This window comes from Elephantulus edwardii, unplaced genomic scaffold, assembly GCF_000299155.1.
Source record: "Elephantulus edwardii isolate Elephantulus edwardi_28Jun2011 unplaced genomic scaffold, EleEdw1.0 scaffold00076, whole genome shotgun sequence".
Classification (NCBI taxonomy): domain Eukaryota; kingdom Metazoa; phylum Chordata; class Mammalia; order Macroscelidea; family Macroscelididae; genus Elephantulus; species Elephantulus edwardii.
In genome coordinates this window covers 1,124,113-1,146,474 of record NW_006399826.1, presented here as the reverse complement: position 1 = coordinate 1,146,474, position 22,362 = coordinate 1,124,113, and the positions used below count along the sequence as shown (strand labels likewise).

The 22,362-nt window shown below is 36.5% G+C and overlaps 1 protein-coding gene across 1 annotated transcript in view; it reads left to right on the top strand.

Moving 5' to 3' along the window:
* Window positions 1-22,362, top strand: part of CCDC178 (coiled-coil domain containing 178) — a 79,017-nt gene that overhangs the window by 24,962 nt on the left and 31,693 nt on the right. Inside the window, exons 6-8 of the mRNA XM_006889223.1 lie at window positions 1,800-1,939; window positions 14,153-14,175; window positions 17,980-18,065. Of these exons, the coding sequence (XP_006889285.1) occupies window positions 1,800-1,939; window positions 14,153-14,175; window positions 17,980-18,065 (249 nt within the window). The remainder of the gene's footprint in view (window positions 1-1,799; window positions 1,940-14,152; window positions 14,176-17,979; window positions 18,066-22,362) is intronic.

The following is a 22,362-nucleotide window of genomic DNA, read 5'->3' as shown; positions in this document are numbered from 1 at the left end:
TTCACAATTTCTTGCTATGCATTTCAGAGCTAGACTAACAATGAAAAAAAATTTCTTTGCGTTTTGGTGCTGGAGAAGAGTACTGAGGAGACCCTATACTGTCAAAAGAATGAACAGGTCTGTCTTGAAGAAAGTGAAACCAATTGCTCTTCGGAGCGAAGAGTTTTGAAGCGCCATCTCACATACTTTAAGTATGTTGTCAGAAGAGACTAGTTCTTTCAGAAGGACATCATACTTGGAAAGTGGAGGATCAGCAAATGAAAGGAAGACTTGGAGGAAATATATTGATACAGTAACTTGGGTAGTGAGGGTAACTGTTCATAAGGACATTATGAGTTGTAGGCAACTCAATGGCACAGAACAACAACAACACAACTGATATCTAAAAGAACAATTTGTTTAATGCCATGTATCTTTTTAGAGCTCAAAATATTTATATCTATCTATCTGTCATCTATCTCATTCATTGTCATGGCATAGAGTTGGAATTGGAATGGGTTTTCAGAAGCAATTCAATTGCACAGGACAAGATACCCATCCTTTCCCCAAACATTACCATAGATTTGGAATGGCTCATAGATGACCCTCCAGTAAGTTTTTGAGATTGAAAAATGCATGGGAGGATAGTGCTCATCTTTTTCTTCAGTGAAACAGCTGGTGATTTCAAACTGTTAGAGAGACACCGCCTTTGGGTTAACAGCAACTACATCACCAGAGTCCCTCATGTATAATAAAGCTAATTGTCTTCTCATAAATGAAAGACATATTTCACTTTCTAAGTGATTTTTGTGTGTATTTGAATATATTACTGGAATTCAATTAAAAATAATAAAATATTGTAATTTAAGTGAGGTGAGCTAATGGATTTGCCACTCTCTTTGAGTTGGCATTGACCTAAAAGGCACAATCTGGACACAACAGCTTTCCTTTTCTATTGCTCAAGGTCAACTGAAATGAGGACATGACACTGGTTTCACTGAGGCACTGAGCCTATTTTGTGATCCCATTTAAGATCAGCGATTGCAACTGTAATCCAGGCCAGCAGAGATTTTAGAATCAAAAGGACTGCAAGTTTGCACTTCGGTGGAGTTTCATAGGCAACTCTGCTGTACTTCTGCAACCTTCAGTCGATTCGGAACATGCCGGGATTAGAATCACTGAGCCACATCGAACTGAGTGGATTTTATGATGAGTACAGCTTGAACACTGTAGTGGGAACATCAATCACTCTTCACATGTAACTCCAATTTTCTGAAATGGAAGGTAGAAATGAGGTTATTATGAGAATGAAGGAGACCTGCTTTGATTTTTGTTTTTCTCCAGCAAGAAAAATGTATGCTAGATTTAAGGAGGAACTTCTTCAATGTATAAATGAGTAACTATTATTTACATGGGAAGATGTCGAATCTCCTTGAAGAGTAGTTAAAATATAATTCAAAGTTATTTCTATGTGATCCTTAATCTATTCAGAAACTGCTAGAATAGTGATTTTCTATATTTTTTTAAAAAATTGTTTCCTTCTTGTTGCAATGCAGTACATTATTGTGTCAGGTTTCATTAAGGTATTTTAGGTTCATTTGTCATATTATTAAGCTGTAAATAAGTACTTGGCTTGAGATTTTCCACTTCTTGAGAGTTCATTCTGTGATGCATTTATCTAATTCATAAATAAATTCATATAAAGAACTTATAATACTTTAATAGTATTAGGACTAGTAAATAAAACTATTTGCCTGTATGCTGAATATGAAGGATTGCTACACTATATAGAACTAACCTGCTGTCTGTTGTGTCTACAGAGGGGACTAAAAGCATTTACTTTAGCTACCCAAGTCGACGTCACAGCTGCTCTGTCGTAAACATCCCAGCACCATGTGTCAACAAAACAATTTCACACATTGAAGATGTGGAGTCTAAAATACAGAGGTATTTGAGACTGGTAAGTGACTTCTTGTTAGCTTCAGAGCACCTATAAGTTTCTATTTTTTTAATGAATCCAAAGACTTGTTTTCACTTTTAAATGACAACTACAATAGTTTTCTGTTGCCGAGTTTCTTAATTTATAAATCTAGACATGTTTTTGATAGTCTGACTCCAGAACAGTGAAATGACCTTGTCCAATTCTCCCATCTCCTTGTTCTTTCTCCACAGGCAATCATGACAAGCAGTAATTTCCATAAGCCAACATGACTACTAAATTAAACAGTATTTAAATTCAGTTGTTTGGGACACTAAACTGATTACATGATTAGATGAGTAAATTGGTGTATTAAAGGACAGCATGCCCCTTTTAATGAGTTATTTTGTTCTGAAGAAACATTTAACGGTCTATTGAAAGACAATGTGATGTTTCTCTCTCTATCTTTTAATCTGTTAAAGTTTGTCTTTATTTTTCCAAAGGACGTTCAATCTTGAAATGATAATAACTTTTGGTTATTTTCAGAAGATAGTTCAAAAATGATTTTTGAAAAGTCACTGCTTTTATTGCAACGATGTTTCTGAGAGACCAATACTGTGCTACTCCTCCTCCTTAGCCATTGTTTCCGCAAATCGATGTAAGAGCAGTTGGATGAGCTTCTCACAATCCTTCGTCTAGGGTGTGATCACCTCCTATACAACATTACAGTTGTTAGGTGTTTGGTGTTAGAACCACGTACTCTGACTGATCATGGGAATACAAAACTTGATATTGTACTGAGAAGGATAGCCAGTATACAGTATACACTCAATATTGATTAAAACCTGACCCTCAAACTTATTGTTACCAAGCTGAAACTGACTCATAGCTGACTCTCAGCAATGTTTTCTGAAGCTATAAATGGAACAGAAGGAGACTATCCATCTTTCATTCTTGGAGGTGCTGAGAGGTTGAAATCACTATACAGGCACCACCTTTATGTTAGTAGGATAACCCCTAACAGGTCACGAGGACTCCATATAGAAATAATGTTGTTGTCATTTGGTGCCATCAAGTCAACTACAACCCACAGCACCCTATAAACAACTGCTCGGAACCTTGCCCTATTCAGTGTCATCCTCATAATCGCTTGATATGCCTGAACCCGTCTTTCTAGTCACTGTGTTGATTCATTTTCCTAGTATCTTCCCCCTTTCTCTGATCCTCCAAATTTTCCACCATGACATTATTTTTTTTCCAAGAACTAGCCCCTCCTGACTAATGCTGAAAGTATGGTAGGATAAAGTTTCCTCATCTTTATCTTTAAAGTACACTTTGATTATACTTTCTCCAAAAAGAAATGATTTGTTTCTTTGACAGTCCAAGGTTATTCAGAACTCTTCTCCAACAACACAACTCAAAGGAGCCAGTTCTTTTTAAGTCATCCTTTCTCATTGTCTAACTTTCAAATACATATGAAATAACTGACAAAACAATGACCTGAATTAGGCATACCTTACTCTTTACGATAATATCTCTTCATACTGATAGCCTGTTAGCACTTTAGAATGGTCTTTGAATGCAGAGTTTCCCTACAGTAACTTGTCCTTTGATTTCTTGACTGTTGTTACCCTGGGTGTTAATTGAGAATCCAAGTAATATAATGTTGTTGACAATTTCTATTTTTTTTTCTCCATCTATCATAATGTTGCCTACTACTAGTTCAGTGGTGAGGCTTTTTGTTTTCTTGAAATGTAATCCATATTGACAATTGTGGTCTTCAATCTTCTGCAGCAAGTACTTCATATTCTCTTCACTTTCTGCAAGCAAGATTGTGTCATCTGCATAACACAGGTTGTTGATAATTCTATATGCAAACCTGATACCATGTTCTTCTCAGAGTCTAGCTTCTCAGTTGATTTTCTCAGCATACAGATTGAATAGGTATGGAGAAAGGATACAACCCTGATTCATACTTTTCTTGATTTAGACCACGTAGGCACAGGAGAGGACAGGGTTCATATCTGTTTTTCATAGGGTTGCTATGAGCCTTACTCAACTGGACAGCAATAACAACACATGCTTCTTTGCTCTGTTCACACAACAGCTTCTTAGGGTGTATGTGTAGGCTTTGCATGAGCACAATTAAATGTTCTGAGATTTCCAATCTTCTTGATGTTGTCCATAATTTATTATGATCCACACATGAAGTATCTTTGCATAGTGCTTCAAAACAAGTATCTTTCTGGTATTATCTGTTTTCAGCCAAGATCCATCTAACATCAACAATAATCTTCATGCCAAAGACTTGTTTAAATCCAGTTTGAATTTCTAGATTGAAATAATGTTGTTGCTGTGTACCATCAAGTCAGAATTGACCCACAGCTGACCCTCTGGTCGGTTTTCAGAGACAGTTAATCGCTCACGTGGAAATTGCCCATCCTTCTCCCATGGAGCAGTAGACAGATTTGAACTGCGTACTTTCAGGATTTTTGCTTCTAGGCCACCAGTGGTAGTGAATAATAGTAAATTTCTGAACGGAAATAGTGGAAGCTAATATTAGTAGCTAGGGAGCTCTGGTGGCCTAGTGGGTAAAGAGTTCTGCTGCCAACTCAAAGGTAGACAGTTAAATCCACCCATACCTTGTGGAAGAAAGATGGGTAAACTCTTACCATGAGATTTACAGCCTCTATAAACCCACAGGACTCTCAACTATGACTCAGGACTGACTTCAAAGTAGAAACTTTTTTTTTTAGTGATAATAGCTAGTATGGAGGAAGATCTGGTGGTGTAGTTTGTAGGTAGTTTTACTGCTAGCCTAAAGATGGTGCCTTTTTTTGTGGTTCAAATTCATCAGGAGCTGCAAAGGAGAAAGACAAGAGAGTCTACTTAAATTAATGCATGTAATAACCCAATGGAAAGTCAGTATATATGAGTCTACTTGGACTCAGTGAGATGATTTCTATATTAGTCACAGTAACCTATACTATGATATTATTCCTATGTTTTTCTGAACCACAACATCCTATTCTTTCAGGAAAAGTGCTTTAAGGTCACAGGTGTGATGGTAACTAGGCCTTGAAATGCATACTAGTTAGCTAGACAGACAGTATCTATTGATAATGCCATGCTGTGCATGTCATGGTTTAAATAACAATTAACATGTAACTAAAAGCAATGAAAATGGATTCATAAGTACTTTTCTGAAGAGTTACAGCACTATCATGTATTAGAATAAAAGTCAAACAACCTTAGTGGAACAGTGAATTAAACATTAGTCTGCTGACTGAAGGTGTTGAACCCACCAGGCAACTTGCAGGAGAAAGATGAGATGATTTGCTCCCAGAAAAATTAAGAGGTTTGAATACCCTAAAGACAGTTCTTGTATTTCCCATAGAGTCTATATGAGTAGCACGAGTTGTAATTTTGTAAAATGTAAACCGGACATCATATCTCATCATATTATTTCATTTAGACTTCATGCATTTATGACTCGGTACTAGCACTGATGAATATAATAGTAAGCCATTTTATCCACTTGGGAGGTGAGAAAATAATTTCTCTAATTTAATTACTCAAAACTACTGTAGTAATTTCAACCCTTTAATGGCAGAATTTTGGGCCTTTTTTTAGAGTAACTTGTTTAAGGTCACAAGGCAGGACTTGGATTCAGGTACATTTCCGTTTGTTATCAAAGCCCAGATTCTTATTCTTCCTACAATCTCATTTAAGAGATTAGCAGTTGAAAAATTGCTTTGCATTATGGATAATAAACCAGGAAAAAGAGAAAATAATTTATCTAGCACAGAAAAAATATGTCACAGTTTGATGTCAAAAGGACTAATAAAATATTTTTTCTTATAGAAATGCACTGTGTAAATGAGCCAATTGAACAAATAAAAAAGCCCCAGAAGGTCAAGCACCAGGCCTGACTTGTTAATGGAGTCTCCACATGCCTGGCTCAGTGCTTGATACATAGTGTTGGTGCTGTGTGCCAAGTTAATTTTGATTAACAGCAACATGTGACAGAGTTGAGCTGATTTTTAAAGTTTTCTGCTTGGTGGATAAAGGTTTACACTGAAAACCCAGGGGCCCATGATTAGAATCCACCAGCTGCTCAAAGGTTGAAAGATGAGCAATCTCATTATGTTCTGTACTGGCATATATTTTTGCGTTCACACATAGCAAAGTCAAAGTCAACGGCTAGGAAAGCCATTTTTTTTTTTTTTTTTTTTTTACTGCTAGCCTAAAGATGGTGCCTTTTTTTGTGGTTCAAATTCATCAGGAGCTACAGGGAGGAGTGATAGGGAATGGCAAAGGATACACTGACAAAGAAGATTAATCAGAACTGGCTTTGACAAGCACTGTGGCATTTGGACAAGAACAAACTGGGAGGAGGGTAGAGAGAATAGTGCAACAATGAATGAGTGGAAGCCCAAAATCTCTGTAAATGTTTATGAAAATTAATAAAATATAATTATAGAAAAAAAAAAGAAATGTGAACAGTAACTTCAAAAATTTTTTAAAGCTATTTACATTTTAAAAAAAAAAAAGGAAAGCCATTTTGAACAATAAACTCGTTAATACCACAGAATAAAAAACAGATCCTCAATGAGATGAACTGATACAGTGTCTGTAGCAATGGGCTGAGATGTGTTGGGATGTTAAGGACAGTGCAGGATAGGACATGTTCATAGAGTCACTCTGAATTGCCCTCAACTTGATGACATTTACTATTAATAAAAAAAACATGACTAGTGAACCTAAGAAAACCTACAAGAGGGTCATCTATGAGTGAGTTCTGCCTTACCAGTACAGAACATGACTGATGAAACTGAACATCTTTTCATGTTCTCAGTGGCCATTTGAATTTCTTCTTTTAGGAACTGTCTATTCAAGATTTTTACTGCCCTGCCCTTTTGGTGGGGAGTTGTTTAGATTAAATTTTAAGGGTTCTGTATATATTCTGAATGCAACTCATTGCTTACAATAAAGTCTCAAAACTTTTCTCCTGTGTCTTCTCCTAGGTGTTTTATGGTTTCAGATTTTAAATTGAGATTTGATTATTGTTAATGTGAAAAAAAAATTTTCTAAATCTTATAATGGATCACTGGTAGTCTAGTGACAAGAAGCTTCTCTACAATCCCAAAGGCACACATTTCAAATCCACAGGCTGCTCTGTGGGACAAGGTTGGGCAATCCCCTCCCGTGTGATTAATTGCCTCTCAAAACTTGCTAGAGAGTGAGCTATGGGTCCCTGCTGACTCTACAGTAAACAACCACCATCACAAAGAATCTTATAATACTTAATTTTTGTGAATCTTATAATACTTAATTTTTGTGTGCTTTATCGAGAATATTTATATGATAGTTATGTTTGTTAGTGTGGAACTGGTAAATATAGCGCATCTATTTGCATTTCATATGCTATAATTTCTATTGAGGTAGCTATAATTATTAAGGTGACATTAATCATTCATTCAAAAATCTTTTTACAAGAAAATTTAATTTTTAATAAAGTCTTGTTAGTAATATTTTAAATGATTAATTGTTCAACATAATTTTTGGTGAATGTTTGCATATTCATTTTTAAAATTCCTGAATGTTTGAAAAGAAAAAAAATTCCCCTCAACATTACATTACTTAAAAATAACTTTAAAACACAATAAAAAAATTAAAACATAATAAATATTATCATCTGGTTTTAGTATTGAACGAAGGTATGACATTTTTCAATTTGTGTCTGCATTTATTCATTTATCACCTGTTATGTCAGGTGCTGTTTACTTTAGGGCAGTGACGTAACAGCACTGCCCACCTCTTGACTGGATCCCAGAGAGCAAGGCAGATTTGGTGATTGCCAGGGAGAACCCTGCCAAATTTGCAGATTTGGTGATTGCCAGGGAAAACGCTGCCAAATTCCCTGGTAATCCTAGTCCTGAGTTACATAAAAGAATGCTTATCTTGAGTTGCAGGTAGTGTGAATTTTTGGATTTTGGGCCCATACGTGAAAGCAGGGAATTGGTTTACTAATCCTTCAGAGTTCCCCACATCTTATCTTTTTATTCCATTTGTTGGGAAAGGCTGGTACAAAGAAGAGAACAAGCTTGTCCGTTACAGCCCGACAGCCCACAAGGGAGAAGGACGTGCTTGCCTAAACACAGGTTTATTTAAACCCTCCTACTGTTAGGATCAAATCAGGATGTCTGTCTTCCTCTCCCTTCTGGTATCTTTAGTCCACAAGGCAACATTCCCCCAATCACCCCTCCCCTGGCCTGATTTTTGTTAACAAGTTTAAAAAATAATATAATTCTGGACTAACCTTCTTCTCATTTCAGAAAGCCAAAGGAGTAAGATGTGGCACATTGTTTGTTAGCAGGGTTATAAAAAGGAAATAGGCAACAGGTATCAAATAGCTTGGAGAGGAGGCTTTCTTTGTCTCTTCTGCTATGGTGCAGGTGGGGCACACACGGCATAACTTTATAGTCCACTTTAGTAGCTCTACCTGGCCAAGAGAGACTAACAGTAAACAGTGTCCCATTTAAGTGAAATGCACAGTTAAGAGTTATTTCTGCCCAGAACCATTTTAAGGAGAGACTGCACGTGATGGGACTTTTCCTATTGTTTGTAAACTGACCTTCCATGTGCCCAGGCTTTCAACAAAAGAACTCGATGTTTATGGAGCAATCTGTTGTCTTTATTCAATCTGGTCTGATGCCTACTGGCTTTTTTTCTATTCACCTCCTAGCCATTTAGGAACTGGGAGCAACTCGTGAGCACTGTGCCGATGTGGAGTGTTGCCTTTCAGTTATGTTGTGGTTGATCAGGATGTTTTATCCCACATCTGCTAAAGGCCCGAGTTAGAAATTAGAACCGAGTTAATGCTTTCTGTGTGACTTTGCTCACTTCGTATTGTTGTTTCCCCAATTAAAGTTGAGATTTTCTTTTAGTGGGAAACATTCATCTCCCAGGAGGGTGGGAGGAAGAAAAGGGTGAACCAAAGGCCCGTTCTTCCTCTTAATTTGTAGACTTTTCACCTCTGAATAAGTCATTCACTGTATATCTCTCCTAATTGTTTGTTGTGTGTGTGAGTGCACATTTGTACTAACAGTTTGTATATGTGATAAAGCTTATCCATTTAAAATGTCATATTCCAACATATTTACAGGGTTGTGTTACCGTAACCATAGTCACAAAAGTCCACATCCCATTTATGAAAAATGTTCAGAACAGACAAATTTATGGAGCAGATTAGTGGTTTTTCAGGGTAAGGAGTTCTGCTGGTTTAAAGTAAGGATTTGCATATCCAATCCAAAGGTAGGCTGTTTGAATACGTCAGATGTTCTGTGAGATTTACTGCCCCTGAAAATCCACTGGAGGGTCAGCTACGAGCTGGCTTTGACTCAAGTTACCTAAGCACAGGGGTAGGGATGCTGGGTTTCTTTTGAGAATGGTACCTTGTTTGTTTTCAATCAGGATAGTAACTTATTAGATAAACTTTTCAAGGAAATGGTCAAGATGTTGCATCCTTTGTGACACAAACACTTGTTTAACAAGTGAGAGAGTGACCTGATTACAATGAATTTGTCCAGCACAGTGGTCAAATGCTCAGCGTTAACTGAAGTCAGGCTCACCCAGCAGCTCTGAGGTGCTCAGTTGAAGAGGGAGGAGAACTGCTGATCTATTCTGGTTACGATTGCAGCAAAGGACAGACACTAAGTGAACTAACTCAGTCTCATCAAGACAAAAGACTGTATTCTGTATTTTTGTACTGTGTTACTGTAGAGCATGTATGAGGATCCAAAGAGGTGGGTGAAGGGCTTGAACATAGGGTCGCATAGTTTGATGGTTGGAGCTAGGAAAAGGGGAAAGGTTGTGTGAAAAACAATGTATATGAACTTTATGAACTTTGTATATAAACCAGTATAAAATAATTTTTTTAAAAGGTTACAGCAAAGGATACATTATGTGTGGGTTCCATGCTGTCACACTTAGTCTCCATGAGTTTGATTTGATGCCACCACACACAGCACCACTAATTAGATCATAGTAGTTTTTATTGTAGTAAGAATCTGCGCCAAGGAGGCTGTCAAGAGGAAAGATGCATTTACCAGAATGGGTGAATACAGTCAAGGCAGTTTGATTGTAATTTAATACTGAATTTTGGAATAAAACCCAAACAAACCACAAACTCTTCTGAGAAGAATTACTATGAAAGTACTTTTTATGGGTTTGTTTTTGCTGGGTTCCCCACCCCCACCCAAGGAATGAGAAAACCCTGAAGAAGGATGGAAATAATCACAAAGAGAAATTTTACCTTCCTCCCCTACTTCATTCCCTTCGTCTGCCCAGGCCATAGATCATTTAATTTGGTCTGATCTTTACTGAATTGCAATTTTCCTCTTCATTTAATCAATACAAGTCATTAGGATGCCATCATAGTTTGAGAGAAGGGCATAGAGAGAATATTTAGAAAGTATGCTTTAAAATAGTTATAATATATAAAACAGTGGTATTAAGAGACATTACAATGAAGCTAATATTTATCATGTGATTTCTGTAGTAAATACTTACTATGCATACTTTTCTTGAGTCCTTTCTGAAACCCTGCTAGGTAGAGATTAGCATTATCCCTAATTACAGACCTCTGTAATTTATTCAGAATGATTCAGGAGATTGACAGTTTCTGAAGATCACACAGTCAGTGGCAGAGCTAACATCCAGACCAAGCCCGTCTGAGACCTGTGTTCTTCACTATCTTATGGCATCTGTCCCTGATAGTGTGTTGGCTAAGAGGACAGAAAAGTGTGAGCCTAAAATGCTCATAATTTGTATTAGAAAACTTTTCTCTGTTTTTGGCATTTTATATTTATGCTCATTCTAAAGCCCAATATTTCATCAGGGGAGCTCTGGTGTCCTAATGAATAGTTGTGCTGCCAATCTAGAGCTGGTGGTCCAAATCCACCAGGAACTCCACGGGAGAGAGACATGGGCACTTTCCTCCTATCTGATGTATGTTGGTGTAGTTGTTGTTATGTGCCATCAAGTCGCTTGCAACTCATAGCGACCCTATGTACAACAGTCCTAAACTCTGTCCTGTGCCAATCACACCATCTCCAATAAGTTGTTGTTGTTGTTGTTGTTATGTGCCGTCGAGTCGCTTGCGACTCATAGCGACCCTATGTACAACAGCCCTAAACTCCGCTCTGTCCTGTGCCAATTTCACTGTCTCTGACACTCCCATCCCAATTATCCCAGTCACTGAATCAATCCACCTCATAGAGGGCCTTCCTCTCCTGCGCTGTCCTTCTACCCTCCCAAGCTTGATGTCCCTCTCCAAGGACCAGTCTCTCCTCACAACATGTCCAAAGTATGTTGGATGGAGCCTCAGAATCCTTGCCTCCAAGGAGCCACCCGGCTTAACCCTTTCCAGGAAAAATCTGTTTGTTTTCCTAGCAGTCCATGGTATTCTCAATACTCTTCTCCAGCACCACAGCTCAAAGGCATCAATTCTCCTTCTATCCTCCTTGGTCATTGTCCAACACTCTGATGCATAACAAGTGATTGCGAAGACCATGGCCTGTATCAGACGCACCTTAGCCTCCAGAGAGACACCATTGCTCTTCAGTACTTTGGAGAGGTCCCTAACAGCAGACTTTCCCATGGCAATGCACCTTTTAATTTCCTGGCTGCTGGTGCCAAGACTGTTGACTGTGGAGCCAAGCAAACTAAAGCTGTGTACAATCTCAACTGATATACCCATCCCAATTATCCCAGTCACTGAATTTATCCACCTCACAGAGGGCCTTCCCCTCCTGTGCTGTCCCTCCACCATCCCATGCATGATGTCCCTCTCCAAGGACTGGTCCCTCCTTACAACATGTCCAAAGTATGTTAGATGGAGCTTCAGAATCCTTGCCTCCAAGGATTTCCCCTGAAAACCTGCGAGAAAGTCAGCCCTGAGTCAATTCCAACTCACTGGCAAAGAGTAAGTGAGTGAACATTTAATCATTGAACTCTAATAAATCTCTGATACTTTGAGATTTCTCATGCTAGTAATTATACTTTCCCCCCCTCCTCTATAAGTGACAAATCAACTGTGTCCTGTTTTGCTTTGGTTTCTTTACAAATCAATTCATGTTTAGAGCACCCATCAATCAGTGGATCTGGCCCTCTATTTATTTTCCCTAATGGTCCTCAGATATTACTAGCTGCCAACTTTGATCTATCTGCTGCCAACCATCTCTACTGCTCCTATAGAATTGCTGAAGAAGCACTGGAGAATGTTACATAATAAAAACTGGCATAGTATGAGTTCTTGACTTCCCACTTCAAAGATATCTTTAAGAATGCTCTATATTTTTTCCGTTTATTAACAAGAACTTTCTCTGTTCTGCAGAGACTACTCCTGTCTTTCCCATTTTTTGTTCAAACTTCTGAATCCGTCACCTGATTACTAACCCATCACCTTCGTACTGCTTCTCCATCAGCAGTCACTGTGAGGACAGTGCAGGACTCTGCAGTGTTTTGTTTGCATGTTGCAGTTGGGTTGCTGAGAATTGGAGCCTACTTGGCAGGACAAAATAACAACAAAACCAAATTTAGTATCTTCAGCTCTTCACCTTGCAGTTACTGATTCAGTTAATTGGAATTGCAATTTTCTCCCTATTATGTTACTGGGAATATTCTCAGCAAAGTAACTATTGACTTGTTGGATGTTTTTTTTTTTCCACTCCCTTACGTATTATGGAGTTTCATTATCCTTCCTTCCAAGGAGCATCCTGGCTTACCTTCTCCAAGACAAATGTGTTGAGATTTTTAGCAGTCCATGGAATATTCAGTTCTCTTCTTCAACACCATAATTCAAAGACATCAATTTTTCTACTGTCATCCTTAGTCACTGCCCAGCTTTCATAAGTATAGAAAACAGTTGCAAAGACCATGGCTTGAATGAGGAGCACCTTAGCTCTCAAACTTGTAATGCTAATTTTCAGTACCTTGGAGATGTCCCTGAGAATGGACATTCCCAACACAACACAATTTTTTTAATACTTGACTGCTGTTACCAAGGGCCTTGATACTGGATACAAGTATGAATAAATTCTTAACCACTTCAATCTTCTCTCCATCTATCAGTTGTTACATACTGGCCCAGAGGTAAGGATTTTTATTTTCTTGATGTTGAGATGTAATCCATATTGAAGGCTGTGGTCTTTTACCTTCTGTAATAAGTAAGTGTTTCAGGCTCTCCTCACTATTGTAAAGCAAAGTCATGTGACCTGCTTTGCTTGCCCAAGATGCTAATTAAAACAATGGTCATTACTAAATGATCATTATCATTACTAAAGACTTTGTTTTATTCTTTTTGTTGTGTTGGGCTTTATTTTTTCCAACTTTGTTCTGTTTTCAACTTTTCCATCAATGCTAAATTGAAAATGATATACTAAGTCTTTAGTAATGATAAAATTTTAAAATGTTTCTGGGAAATTGTATGACCTTCCTTAAAATAAACTGGAAATATAAATATCATGTGTTTTACAAACCTCATGACTAGGTATATATTCCAGAGAAATTAGCACCATGAAACACATATGCCTGCTTATATTCATTAAAGCATTATTCACAATAGCCAAAATATGGAAACAACTTGAATGCTTATCAATGGAAGAATTGATAAGCTATACTATGTATATACAATGGAGTATTAATATGAAACTTTAAAGAATTACAATGAAACAATGGTTAAACGTAGATAATGTTACAAGGTGAGAGATTAATCAATCACCAAATTACAAATATTATATGAGGCAACTACTATCTAAACTACAGGAAAGGTTAACATAGAGAAAGAAACATTCTATTAAGGTGATGTTGAAGGTTGCACAATCTAATGAATACACTGAAGCTACACTGAACTGTACAGGTGACGAATGTGAAAATGATAACGGCTTTGTTGCACCATAAACATCTCTCTCCTCTTGTGCATATTTGATGGTGTGAAAAGTCTTTTAGGAAGAAGTAGCATTAGGATTTTCTTCTGATGGAACAATAAGATTTAGAAACAGAGATGAAAGAAGAGAATAAATAGGAACAGATAATAACAGAAGACCAGTATGGGAAGTCAGAGTTTACTAAGATCGACATATATAAAAGAGATTATTCATGAAATTACCATTGAGTTCATGTGTAAATTAACTCAATTTTTATGATGCTTAAAATTGATTTTTATTGGGATTTTTTTTTTTATTTTCACAGTTTGGAGCAGGACTTAAAAAATGGTAAGAACTGTTTCTGCTTGTTTTATAATCTATTTTTCATAATGAAATTATTAATAGGCTGCTTTAGAGAATCGTTTTTCTTCAAAAGATATATTAGATTGAAAGCACAATTTTCCACAGCTAATAAAAAATATAAGGGAGCTCTGGTGGCCTAGTGGTAAGAAGCTGTCCTGCATGTAGTTCACGACCACCAGCTGCTCCGTGGGAGGATAGGCAATCTCCTCCCATGCGATTTACTGCCTCTGAAAACCCACTGGAGGGTCAGCTATGGGCTGGTTCTGACTTTATAGTATACAACAGCAACAACAATCTTAAAATACATCTTTAAAAATGTGAGTTAATATTGAAATGGATGAGAGAGAGAACAGTTCAAAAGCAATATATTATATATAGGGTATTATGATTATCATAAGAGTCCGGAATGAAGGTTGCAGAGTGGAGAACACTCTGGGTGGGGGGAGGAGGTGGAGGATGCTGGGGGGATTGTATACCAATGAAGAAATTTTTCTTTTACTTTTCAAAGAGAAGAGTGAACTTGGGGGCGGGGGAAAGAAGAGTGCAACAATGAATGAATGCAAATCCAAAATCTCTGTAAATGTTCATGAAAATTAATTAGAAAATATGAGTTAAAACAGAATTATTGTAATTTAAAAGCAAGATGAATGAATCTTAGAAGATAAAGTATAATTAATTTATTTGGATTAAAATCAACAGGAAAAAACTTGCTCAGTAATTGATGCTGGAACAATATTTAATTATTTTTTAATCACAGAGAAAAAGACTTCACATTATTTAACTTAATATTTTTAAATAAAAATCAAAACTAAGGAAGAAACTACACGACTCAATGGCACATAACAACAACAACAACAACAACAGAAGGATTTTCTAAATAAACAATAGGATGTTAAAAAAATCAAATACTATGTAGCTATTAAAAGTATTTGTTGTTGTTATTGTTAATTGCCATTGAGTCTAGCATGACTCATAACGACCCTATAAACAACGATGTGAAACCTTTCTAATAGTATATTTTCTTAAAATTCTTGGAGTTTCCAGAGGCATGTTGTTTAGAAAGTTAATGCTATTAAAAGTATTTAATGACAATAAAATATATAGAAAATAATAATATGTGGTTAAAGCATTATTATTATTATTATTATCATCTTAATTTTATAAAAATTGAAGTCTAAATAGATGGTCTTCTATGATAATTATGAAAATTTAAATGAACATGTTGTTCTTGCTATTATGTGCCATAAAGTCACCTGTAACTCATAGCAACCCTATGTGCAACAGTCCTAAACCCTGTTCTATCCTTTGCCAATCTTATTGTTTCTGACACATCTATTCCCATTACCCCAGTGACTGAATCAATCCGTCTCATCTAGGGCCTTCCTTTCCCTGTGCTGTCCTTCCACCCTCCCAAGCATTACGTCCCTTTCCAAGGACTGATTCTGCCTTGCAACATGTCCAAAGTATGTCAGGTGGAGCTTCAGAATCCTTGCCTCCATGGAGCAGCCTGTTTTCACCTTCTCCAGGACAAACTTGTTTGTTCTCCTAGCAGTCCATGGTATATTCAATACTCTTCTCCAGCACCAAAGCTCAAAGGCATCAACTCTCCTTCTATCATCCCTAGTTATTGTCCAGCTCTCTGATGCATAGCAAGTAATTGTAAAGACCATGACACTTTAGTGATCAGACTGACATCATTGTTCTTCAATACTTTGGAGAGATTTCTGACAGCTGACTTTCCCATTGCAACTCATCTTTTAATTTCCTGGCTACTGGTTCCAAGAGTGCTGATTGTAGAGCCAAGCAAACTGAAGCTGGGAACAATCTCAATCTCTTCACCATTCTGTCATGATACAGACAACTGGCCCGATGGTGAGAATCTTTGTTTTCTTGATGTTGAACTTCAATACATATTGAAGGCTGCACTCCTTGGTCTTCTGCAGCAAGCACTTCAGTTCCTTCTCAGTTTAACAAGCAGGATTTCATAACTGCATAACACAGATTGTTGATGAGTCTACCTCCAATCCTGATGCCTTACTTCTCCTCATACAGCTCAGGCCCCTGAATAATCTGTTCTGTTTGCAAATTGAAAAGATATGGATATGGGACACATCTTTGACATACATTTTTCCCAATTTTGAACCATGCAGTGTTTCCTTGCTCTGTTCTAATGACTGCTTCCTGGTCCAAGTATAGGTTTTGCATAAGCACAATCAAGTGTTTTGAGATTTCCATTCTTCTCAGAGTTAGCTACAGTTTGTTGTGATCCACACAGTCAAATGTCTTTGCATAGTCAATGAAACACAGATAGACATTCCTGCTTTCTGCCAAGGCCACCTGGCATTAGCTATAATATCCTTGTGCAACGGCCTATTGTAAGTACAGCCTTGCACTTCAGGGAGTTCTGTTGATGTGCTGTTCCAGTTGTTTTTGGATAATCTTCAGCAGAATCTTGCTTGCATGTGACGTCAATGATACTGTTTGATAATTTCCACACTCTGTCAGATCACCTTTCTTTGGAATGGGAACAAATATAGATCTCTTCCAGTCAGTTGACCAGTTTGTTGTCCTCCAGATTTCTTGGCACAACTTGGTGAGCACATCCAGGGCAGCGTCTGTTTGTTGAAATATGTCAATTGGTATGCCATCAAATTCCTGGAGGTTTTTTTTGTGCCAATTCTTTCAGAGCAACTTGAACTTCTTCCTTTATCACCACAGGCTCTTGCTCATAAGTTGTTTCATGAAATTCTTCTGTGTCCACCAATTCCTTTTGGTACAATGACCCTGTTAAACTCTTTCCATCTTTTTATAAAATGCTTCCTGGATCATTTTCTATTCTGCCCAAAACATCCTTAAATATTGCTCATCAAGGTTTGAATTTGTTCTTCAGTTTCAGCTTAAGAAATGCTGAGAAAGTTTGGCTCTTTTAATTTTCTGACTCCAGATCCTCGCACATTTCATTGCAATACTTTACTTTGTCTTCCGATGCTGCCCTCTGGTCTGTTCAAGTCCTTAATATCTTGATTTCAAATATTATTCATTTTTGTTTATAGTTTTCTTAAATAATTAATAAGATATAGTAATTTCATAAAAATTAAAGAGATAATCTGATCTACCGTTGGTACTGATTGTCTCATATCTCTGGTAATAAAATCATTAATGCCAAACTGTGATTAGAAGAAAAGTAATTCCTTTTACACACTATAAAGACTAGTCTAAAATTGCAGAATAAGAATGGAGAAACAATAATTTAATTCAGATATTTTTCTAAAGATGGAGTGAAAACCAAATTCCTATAGAAATGTCATTTTTAGTCCTTAGCCTGTTAAACTGAATTCAGAAAAATGTGTAGTCCTCATATGCTTCAGAAATCTCATTCTTTTGAAGATAAATGCTCATTCCAGAAAAGGCTGATTTCACAAAAATGGAAAAAAAAATACTACCTTAGTACTGTTTAAAATCCCAATCATTTTAAAATAAAACTCAAATTTATATTAATTTACCATGAAATGTAAAACATGAGACTTATGAAAATATTACTGTTTAATCTCCACTGTCATATATGTATATTCAGATCTGTCATTCATAGAATCACTATGAATCATAGTGAGAGAGAGCCTACCAACAACAGCAAATAACATGTATCATACCACATCATAACATATATCACATGTAACATATCAACATAAACATTCTAAAATTCCATGTAAGAGAGTAACCTAAAAGTTGTTTCACTAATTTTAGTAGATCCTTCCTTTACTAACTGATGACTCTTTTTACATTATACAGGTCTTCACCTTCTGCCCAAGCGTCTGAAGATTGGAGTATAAGAAGTATTAGTTCAATTGAGGAAAAAATCAAAACACAAGAGTTAGGTAAAGCTGTCATCACACTTTTTGAGGAATATTGATATAGAAATATACATTAAAGTGGCACACAATTTCATTTACATAAATTCCTATAATTATAAAAATCAATGGGTTTTCATTGCATATGTTTCTAAGTTTTGGAATAATGGTATGATTTTTAGAATTCTACTGAGTATAGAAGGGAGAAATCAAGCTCTGAACCATTTGATTAAAAACTTATTTATCAAATATCTATTAATAATGTATATCAGAGACTGCTTTAGAATCTAAATGTATAATGATCCATGCCGAACTGCAATTTTACTGCCTCTGAGACCTGTTGGGAGTCACCTGTGAGTCTGTTCTAATTCAATGGGTTGCAGCAACAATATACCGTCAGAAAGCTAACACCATATTCTCCAGATTCCTGTCATAACACATCTGTCCTCTATTTGAACAGTTTGGACAAAGTAACTGCTAGATAAATGCTCAATAGTTAAAACATGGACCGAGGAACAGAATTCGTAAAGTTTTAGTGTAATGAACTTAAGCAGATATGGTCACATGTGTTTATGACTCATGATGTATATCCTAAGTCTCTGATGGTATAGTCTGTGGGGAGTTGAGCTACCACCCCATATAGGTGAACCCTCTCTGGTAGTTCGAAGACACTAGTGTCTCCAAGGGAGGAAGGTGAGCAGTCTCCTCTTGTGCAATTTAAAGTCTCCAGAGACTGGCTGGGTGGTCAGTTCTGAAAGCGACCTACAACTCAACAGCAAAGAGTTTGAGTTTTTGTTTTTGAGATTGTAACTAAAGTTTTCATGAGTTTTCTTTCTTGTCACAATTTACAAAATGGAATTTACACTGATGTACCTGAGTATATTTTGGAGATTTTAGTAGGCAACACCTACTTTTTGCCCTCACTCCTACAAGAAAAGAAAAGAAAAGAAAAAAGAGAAGAGAAGAGAAGAGAAGAGAAGAGAAGAGAAGAGAAAAGAAAAAGAAGCAGCAGCTTTTTGTTTAGAACCTAGAAACATTACTTTGTAATTCCAAGTTGTCATTTATAGCAAGGCTTTGTTGTTATTATTATCTTCCTTTTAAATATTTGTACCTATAAGAAAGATGAATTCTGCTGCTGCTGCTACCAAGTTATTATATAACAAATGCTGACAGAGGAGGTTAATACATACAGATCATCCTGCAGATCAATATAAACTTGCTGTGCTAACAGTTAAAAAGTTAACTATGATTATGATTTTTATAGGCATGGATATTTAGATTGAAAACAATTGTCAATAGCAGGAGATAAGATTTTATTGTAATAAAAGATTTCTATTTTTTTAATTCACTGTGTTTGCTCATTTAACAGTTCAACCAGTATGTCTGAGGAAGAAAATCTAAGCAAAACTGAAAACTGACTTGAGAACAGGGTTAAGTAGACTGAATTAAACTCACCACAAGTTACATGCACTTGTATTTATTACACAGTGGCACTAATGCAGAGTATAAAATGTAGCTTCAGCACACAAAACGGACACTGATACCTACACATAAGCCAATCAGGCATGTTTTAATGTGAACAGCATTGGTATCTTCTTTATGCATTTCAAACTGAAATGGGGTTTTAGGAGCTGAGTAGACCCTAGAACACAGTGTTTAATGAGTCTGCATTTAGGATAATACAAATAATTAATATTGTAAAATACTTAACATGTTGCAGAATGTGACAAAAGGAGATGGTAGACTCAGAGACCCTATAAAAGATCAGTTCACAGAGAGATAATTTTTATGCATTAAAATGGAGAAACTTGTTTCACACAAATTCTTTACAGGGAGCATGCTGAATTTCTTTGACAAGCCCACTGCATAGAAGTACAGACCGTGACTTCTGAGCTGCTTCTTATAACCATCCTGGAATCATGATGTAATGGTACTTCCAGAAGAACAGAATTGTATTTATTATCTGCAAGCAAAACAGAAGGGAAAAAAGTATTAGCTGCCTTTGTTGTGACACAGTTTTAGTATTTTTACCCCCCTCCAGGCCTCATTTGTTTGGGGGACTTTGTCTTCCTTGACACTTCCTGTTGACATAGACTTGTCATGGCAGTTTTAGCATAAGTCAACGGTGGCACTTCTAGTGCTCACAATGGGAAGCATTATCTTCAGCATTTGAGCATATTGTCTGGAACGTAATTGTTTTCGTTTGATTTGTGTGTTTTTTTAAATTTTGTACTGATTTGTTTACAAAGTTTGAATACATTGTTTTTCACAAAAAATCCTCCCTATTTCCTTCACCCACCCATTCATCAACACCTCAGCCCACCCTCCTGCCCATTCTCACCCCTTTGCTTCCACCTTCCTCCCCTCCTTGGATCCTCATACTCATTCTACAAGAATGGTTTGTACAGTATTTGTCCTTGTGGGAATGAGGTAGTTCACGCAGCATAATTCTTTCCCTCCCAAGTTAGGTAATAATTTACAAAATCATTGCTCTTGTGTGCTGCATAGTATTCCATTCTTGAATGTACTACAATTTCGCAATCCATTCATTTGTGATTGGATATCTGAACTGTTTCCCTGTTCTGGCAGTGGTGAATAATCTGCTGTGAACATTGGTGTACAAGTTTCTGTTTGAGCCTCAGTTCTCATTTTCTTGGGGTATATTCCAAGCAATGAAATAGAATTTTACAATCCCACCAACAATGTGTAAGAGGTCCTATCTCATCACATTCTCTCCAATATTCAATACTTGCTGTCCTGTTAAACTTTGCCACTACTACTGGAAGAAGATGATATTTCATTGTGGTTTTGATTTGCATCTCTCTTATTGTCAGTGATTTGGAGCATAATTTTTCTTATGACTGTTTGCCATATGAATATCTTCTTCTCTGAAAATTCTTTCCATGTCTTTTGCCCATTTTGTAGGTTATCAGTCTTTTTCTTATGGAGGCCCAGGAGTATTCTATAAACTCTCATTATTATACTCTTGTTTGAGATGATCTTGCCAGATGTTTGTTTCCAGTCAGTACATTTTCTTTTCACCCTGTTGGGGAAAAGTTTTTGATGCATATAGGGATTTAATCTTTAGAAGGTCCAATTTATCAATCTTATCCTCTTCAGATCATGCATTTCTGACTGTGTTTGGCAATTTCTTTATACCGTAGACTAGGCTTTCTAAGCTTGATCTCAGTTTGTCTTTTATGAACTTTATGGTTTTGGGCTTTGCTCACAAGTCTCTGATCCACCTTGAGGTGATTTTTGTGTAGTATGAGAGGTGAATCCTGTTTCAGCTTTCTGCAGGTAGCAGTCTAGTTTTGCCAGCACCATTTGTTGAAGAGGTTGCCATTTCCTCATTTAATTTTATTTCCTTGTCGAATATCAGTTGACCATAGATAGCTGGGTCTATTTCTGGGTTCTTAACGCTGTTGCACTGCTCTATATGACTGCCATTGTACCAGTACTATGCTGTTTTGGTTATTACCTCTGTGCAGTGGGTTTTGAGGTCAGGGGGTGCTATGCCTCCCACTTCATTTTTGTTTCCAGAAGTGTTTTGCTTATTTGAGATCTCTTTCCTCTCCAAATAAACTTGACAGTTTCCCTTTTGATCTCTTTGAAAAATGAATTTGGTATCTGTATTCAGATTGCATTGAATATGTAGATTGCTTTTGCTAAGATTGTTATTTTCATAATATTGAGTCTTTCTATCCATGAAGAGGCCACATTTTTCTATTTCTTTAAATCTTTTATTGTATCTTATTTTGAGTTATTTTCTTGCATAAACAGATTTGTTTACTCATGTTATTTGTCCACATTAAACTATACCAGACTAGAGCTGTGAACCAGAGATCGCAACTAACTCTTACTAAGCGAGTTCATCTGTATCATAAATGAATAAATAGAGTTTGGAAATTACAGTGAATTCCCGGCAAGGCTAAATAGAGGCTATTATCTGATAAGATGCAAGAAGAAAAATGTCTTGTTTCTAGGAACACTCTGAGAATGTTCAATATTTATCTGATGTAACTATTCTGATATGCTTTTCTCACACAAAGGAGGGAAATAACAAGTGTAATTTAAAATTAAAATTCTAGAAGACAGCTTGTGAATAGGACATATGCTATTCCTGAGATGAAATGAGATTATTTGAGAAGGTATGGGTAGCTATTTAGCCATTTGGATTATTTTAGAAAATGTTTATTTTACATCAAAAAGTTTATAATCAAGGTTACAAGTGTATTATAATGCAAGTCTTTTTAAATGTCTGATTTTCTTTCCTAAAATTCACTTATTAAAATTTGATTAGATATAATTATATATCTTATAT